General features: G+C 61.1%; 1 protein-coding gene across 1 annotated transcript in view; it reads left to right on the forward strand.

The window, feature by feature from the left end:
- Nucleotides 1-3,548, forward strand: part of EHMT1 (euchromatic histone-lysine N-methyltransferase 1) — a 184,275-nt gene extending 180,727 nt beyond the window's left edge. Inside the window, exons 27-28 of the mRNA XM_011985185.1 lie at nucleotides 1,813-1,988; nucleotides 2,237-3,548. Of these exons, the coding sequence (XP_011840575.1) occupies nucleotides 1,813-1,988; nucleotides 2,237-2,417 (357 nt within the window). The 3' untranslated portion in view covers nucleotides 2,418-3,548. The remainder of the gene's footprint in view (nucleotides 1-1,812; nucleotides 1,989-2,236) is intronic.
- Nucleotides 3,549-6,001: the final 2,453 nt, after the last annotated feature.

A 6,001-nucleotide genomic window follows, 5' to 3' on the forward strand; every position in this document is an offset into this window, starting at 1 on the left:
CACGTGGCCCCTGTGCCTTCCCTCCAGTCCTAGGATCGGCTGGGCTCCCTCCGCAGGCCCCGCCTCCCACGTGGCCTGTCTGCCTTACTCCGGTCGTGCGGCTTTGCTGGGGTTGCTGTCTTTATGGGGTCCTGGTTGGGCAGAGATTTGTGTACACAGACTTTGAAACCCCACCCGCCTCCGAAGCACCTGCAGGTTCTTCCCCACGGGGCAGCGCTGTGTGCTCTGCCAGACGGGCCACCTCTGGTGAAAGCCTGGGCAGAGCCGGGCCTGGCCCCTCCAGTCGAGAGCCCCTCAGTTTCCATCTTGCTACTGTCCGGGACTTTCATGTGTGCGCTGTTACTAGTTTCAGAGGTGCTTTTTGCACAGGGAGGGGTCGCCTATAGATTCTTAGCCCATCAGACCCTGAAGCAGAGGCCAAAGTCCACGCCATGTGAGCCACTCTGAGCTCTGTTTCTTTGGGGTAAACCGGGAGGCGGCTTCCCATGCCTTTGGCTTTGGGGGCTGTGGCTGGTCCAGTCCCGCGGCCGTGCTCGCCTGGTTTACCGTCTTGTCACTGCCCGCGCCGCGAAGGTTGTTGGAGATCTGCCCTCGTCCACGCCTCCACCCGCTTGCTGGTTTGGGTTTTAACGTCTTGATCTCTGAGCGTCTCTGGTTCTCTGGTTGATACTCATTTTGGGGCAGGTTGTGGACCAGGTGTCTGCCTGCAGGCTCCTCCCTCTCGGAACTTGGTCCTGGGAAGCCCCAGGTGCCTCCTTCCCCGTCTGCCTGGCTGTCGTCTGTGGTGGTGCCTCTTCCCGTCGCTGGGTAACAAACCACGCCACCCACCCGCGGCTCGCCACGGCGCCCGCCCACTCGGCCCAGTGTGCGCAGCAGGGGTTGAGCGTGCCGGGCCTTGGGCTGCACAGGCGGGGTGCTGCTGAGCCCAGGTCCCTGTGGTCGCGTGGGCAGCGTCCAGGTTCCTTGCTAGCTGCTGGCCGGGACCACCCACCTTCCTCCCACGCAGCCCCGCGCCCCGCGCCAGCAGCTCCACGCCCTGGGTCTCCAGAGACAGCTGCTTTTAAAAGGGTTGCGTGGTTAGGTCAGGCCCACCCACCTCATCCCCCTCTCTACAGTCAATTGAGAATCCATCATCGCAGGTCAGTGTCAGGGGCCAGGACCATGCGGCCACCTGGAATCTTGGGCTTCTCTCCAAGGCACCAGGGTGAGGAGGACGCCTCAGTCGCTTCGGCCTCGTGTTCCACAACCACACCAGCTCCCGGAAGGGCTGCCGCAGAAGCCGTTTTCTATGGGCAGCCTCCGCCTGAGGGTCCTCCCCGGTGCCATTCGCCACTGAGTCTCCCCAGACCCTCCGGGGACTGTTCCGCCTCCTCGCCACCGAGGCAGTGCGTCCCGGACGCCAGCTCCATCCCTCCCGACCCCCTCAGCCCCTGCTACTGCCTCACGGGGCTCTTGCAGCCCCGGCCTCCTTTCCCCTATTGGTGCCAGACAGCCCCATGGGTACTGGGTGGGACGGTGCTGTCCGTGTTCCGTCGCTGGAAGCCCCATGGGGACGCCGTCAAGGGAACGGCCTGCACCACCCCCACCGCACCGCAGACAGCGGCCCAGCAGGGAGGGCAGGGTGCGGGGTGGGCGGCCACACAGCGGGAAGGCCAGCGGAGGTTCCGCGCCGCCGCCAGGGATCACTGGAGAAGGCCCCTCCTGCGTGGCGGGCTTGCGCCCAACCCCAGGCTCTGGGGCCGCCGTACCCGGCGAGGCCGGCTTGCGGGGCCCTGCTCGCTGCAGCGCGTGCCGGCTTCTCTCGCCCTGCAGGACGGGGAGGTTTACTGCATCGACGCGCGGTTCTACGGGAACGTCAGCCGGTTCATCAACCACCACTGCGAGCCCAACCTGGTGCCCGTGCGCGTGTTCATGGCCCACCAGGACCTGCGGTTCCCCCGGATCGCCTTCTTCAGCACCCGCCTGATCGAGGCCGGCGAACAGCTCGGGTACGCACCGTCCCAGCCCCCGGCCATCTCCGCTGCCAGCGGGACGGTTTTAGGAACGGGGCTTGCGTTGCTTTCCTGGGCTTGTCCCGGGTTTATCCTCGGGGTTTTCCTGTAGTTGTAAAAACTACGGCCTGGGATGCGGCGCGGCACGTCGGGGTGAGGAAGCTCTGGCCTTGCCTGCCTTTATCTGGCTTGTGGGAGGTGCCGGTGGGATTCGACTGGGAGCCTTGGTTCTGTTCCCTCCCCAGGTTTGACTACGGAGAGCGCTTCTGGGACATCAAAGGCAAGCTCTTCAGCTGCCGCTGCGGCTCCCCCAAGTGCCGGCACTCGAGCGCGGCCCTGGCCCAGCGTCAGGCCAGCGCGGCCCAGGAGGCCCAGGAGGACGGCCTGCCCGACACCAGCTCCGCGGCTGCCGCCGACCCGCTATGAGACGCCGCCGGCCAGCGGGGCGCTCGGGAGCCGGGGTCCGCCGCGTCGCCGTTTAGAGGAGGAGGAGGAGGAGAGACTCCTGCGGGGCTGCGCCGCCGGCTTCCTGGAGGGGTCGGGGGTGAGGCTGCAGCCCCTGCGGGCGGGTGCGGACGCCTCCCAGCCACCTGCCCAGTGCCCAGGCTGGAGCGCACCCTTTGGCCGGCGCCCCCAAAGACGCTGGGAGTCCGCACTGGCATCACCTTCTGAGTTTCTGATGCTGATTTGTCGTTGCGAAGTTTCTCGTTTCTTCCTCTGACCTCCGAGGTCCCCGCTGCACCACGGGGTTGTTTGTTCTCCGGCCCGGCCCAGACTGTTGTGTGTGGCGCCGCCGAGGCCACCGTTAGCGCGAGCTGCTCCGTTCGCCCTGCCCGCGGCCTGCGTGGCCGGTGCCGGGTCCCAGGGGCTGCCCGGAGGACACTGTCTGCTGCCAGTCTCGGAGAGTCAGGAGACCGACCCCACCACTAACTTTGGAGAAAATGTGGGTTTGCTTTTTAAAGGAATCCTATATCTAGTCCTATATATCAAACCTCTAACTGACGTTTCTTTTCGAGGAAGTGGTTTGGTGGGTGCAGCCCCCGCCGGTTCCGTTGACGCTGGCACCTTCTGTTGATTTTTTAAGCCACATGCTATGATGAATAAACTGATTTATTTTCTACCATTACTGAACATTAGGACAAACAAAAAATAAAAAACAAAACACAGACAACGGTGCTGATTCTGGTGTGGTTTCTACTCACCACGTGAAATAAACTATCAACTGTATAAAGAGAACAAAGTGATTTTAGAATAAAATGCAGGAAAAACTTTTTTAAAAATGTTAGTCTTGTAGTGTGAATAAATTTGCCATCACCTTTTGTGTGGTGGCCTGGCAGGTCATATACTTTTTTTTGGCATATACCTTTTTAAATACTGTAATTAGTGCAGTAACAGTGGGGTTTTTTTTGTGCAACTCTTCTAAACATTCATAATGCAGTCATGTTTATTTTTTTCTGTTAAAATGTTTTTGACAGTTTTAAGAGCAGTCTTTTGGCTCTGACCATTTCTTGTTCTGTTTTCAATGAAATCAATAAAAAAAAAAAGAAGTACTTTAAATGGGGTTTTTATTATGACACCATATTTCAGCTGGTCTCTGCAGAACTTGCGGGTCCCCCCTGGACCCGGCCCAGCTCTCTGTCCCCTGTCCAAGGAAGTACAGCTTCCTTTTCCCCCCAGATTTGTCCCCGAAGGGGGGACATTCCAGGCAGAGGTTAGGGAAGCTCCTGTGCATTCCTGCATGTGTTGAATGAGTCTGTGTGTGTCCACGAATGCATTGGGAATGTGTGTGTGAATACATGTGCGAGTGTGGGCACACTGGTATGTTTTGTGTCTGTGCGTGTCTGCATGTCTGCGTCTAGTGCCAGGTGCCCAGGTCTGGGCATCGTTCTGGAAGCCGACAGGGTTCGTCAGGTGAGTCTCACAGCCAGAGGCAGAGCTGCACGTGAACAGTGAGGCTGGAGAAGGCAGAGCCAGAGCCCGTCCTACTTCCTGCCAGCCACGACCCCCACCCCTCTGTGGGGACCCCTAGACCCAAAGCCTCCAGCCTGCTGTGTTCTCCATGCTGGCTGCCTCAGTCACCACAGGAGGGCTTTTAGTGTAACCTCGGTAACACGCTCAGACACTCCGTGGTTTAATACACAGAATTCACTCAGGCGTTTTAGATGCTTATCTAGCACGGTAACAACTGCCCTGCACTTTGTGAATAGACGGCCCAAGCAGGGTGCGTGGTCGTCCAGCCTGAGGTACGAGTGCCTGTCACCAGACATGGCGCAACTGCATGAAGGACTGGGCAGGCGGACCCAGTGTGGATGTGGCCCATCTGTGACCCCTCTGCACAGGGCCACAGGGGAGGCCACGTTCCTCCAGGAACCCAGACCGCCTACGGCCTTTCACCTCTGCGTCTGAGGAGGGGCTGTGTGGAACGGGCTGCGTTCTTGCCAAGCCTGGGCTCAGGAGCGTGGAGGAGCCGCAGGTCATCTCATCCCAGAGGCCTTGGCAGGAGGTGACTGAGGGGCCACTGGAGCCTGAACCTAAGGCTCTGCTGGCTCCACCAGCCCTGCAGGGGGAGCGCCCCTGCCCGGGGAGCAGCCAGTACAGCCCCTTCCCCTGGGACAGCCCGTAGCTGGCAGATGACTCTAATTTTTGTGGCTTGAGTGTTCACCTGTTCTGCTCCATGCCCTGGGTCAGGTGCTAGGTGTACAAACAGGTGTTGGTTGAATCAAGCCAGTAGCAAACTTTTTGGGTGTCACACAGGCCCACCAGGGTGACCCGACAACTAGGCCCTGTCACAGAAAGTTCTAGCCATTTAAAATGAGCACCCAACACAGAGCCCACCTCACATGGTTCTGGGCAGCTCTGCAGCGAACACCTTGTCCCTGAACCAGACTCTGGGCTGGGCTTAGGAGGAAGAGACCTCACAGGCCCTTTGCACTGTGGGGCACCATCTGCACGTGCTCCGGGGAGTGCAGGCCCACTGGGAAGGGGGCTGAGGGGAGCTGCGGCAGGTGCGGGGAACAGGTGAGTCTCACAGGGACCAGGTGGGCCAGGCTCAGCCGGCGGCCCTCCCCTCCGCCTCCCCCTCCCCCAGGTAAGAAGCGAGCCTGTAACCCCTCGCTTCCACCAGGCGTGCTGAGAACGGGCAGGGAGCGGGTTGCGACCAATGTCCTGGACCGCCCCACCTCGGCGCGCGCGCAGCATGCCCGCTGATTGTCGGCTCGGTAAAACACTATTTGTGGGCTCTTGTCTCTGGCCGTCACGTGAGTTTGCGTGCGCACTTCAGGCCTCTTACCACGCGTCCCGCGCGGCTGCGGCGCTGCGCGGAGGGGCTCCTCGGCTCAAGCCCAGAGAGAGTTAAGTGGGTGTGATTGATGGAGTATTTCTCTCTTGGGGCTCCAGCGGGGGCGGGGATGTAGGGGGTCGGTTAAAGTCCCGAGTCCAGGGCCCGGATGGAGGGGGCGGAGCTGGGCTTTGCCGGGAGTGCCCGGATGGAGGGGGTGTGGCCTGGGCGGGAGCGGAATTAACCCTTTCAGAGCCGCTGGCTCTCAAGGTTGTGGGTCGGGTCGGGAGAGGCTGGAATGTCTGCCTCAGAAGTATATCAGCCTCCCAGCCTGGCTCTGGCCGCGTGCGTCTACCTCTCGCCTGTCTCCGAGGAGTCTGTGGGTGTCAGTCTTTGTGCCTGTCCGTGGTCCCCTTCCCTTGGTTAGTATGGACACCGGGAGTCAGGGAGGGTTATTCTTGACCCAGAGCGAGAGTGGAGGTGAGAGTGGAGCGCGAGCCGGCGGCGGCTGGGGAACAGGTGCAAGCGCCGCGTCGGGGCTGCCCGGCACGGGGAGGGGCCATCGTGGGGGAAGACGAGAGGGGAAATTCCGCGGGACCGGTGGTGAGCCGGTGTGTGGGCTGAGGAGTTGTGTCTGCCTCTGACTGTGTGTCTGTGTGTGTTCAGGGAGGCGGGGGCTGAGTCAGTGGGAAGAGGGGAAGGTTTTCTGGGTGACTCACGCTCCCCCACCCCA

The sequence above is a fragment of the Mandrillus leucophaeus genome, unplaced genomic scaffold (genome assembly GCF_000951045.1).
Source record: "Mandrillus leucophaeus isolate KB7577 unplaced genomic scaffold, Mleu.le_1.0 Scaffold28, whole genome shotgun sequence".
Taxonomy (NCBI): Eukaryota; Metazoa; Chordata; class Mammalia; order Primates; family Cercopithecidae; genus Mandrillus; species Mandrillus leucophaeus.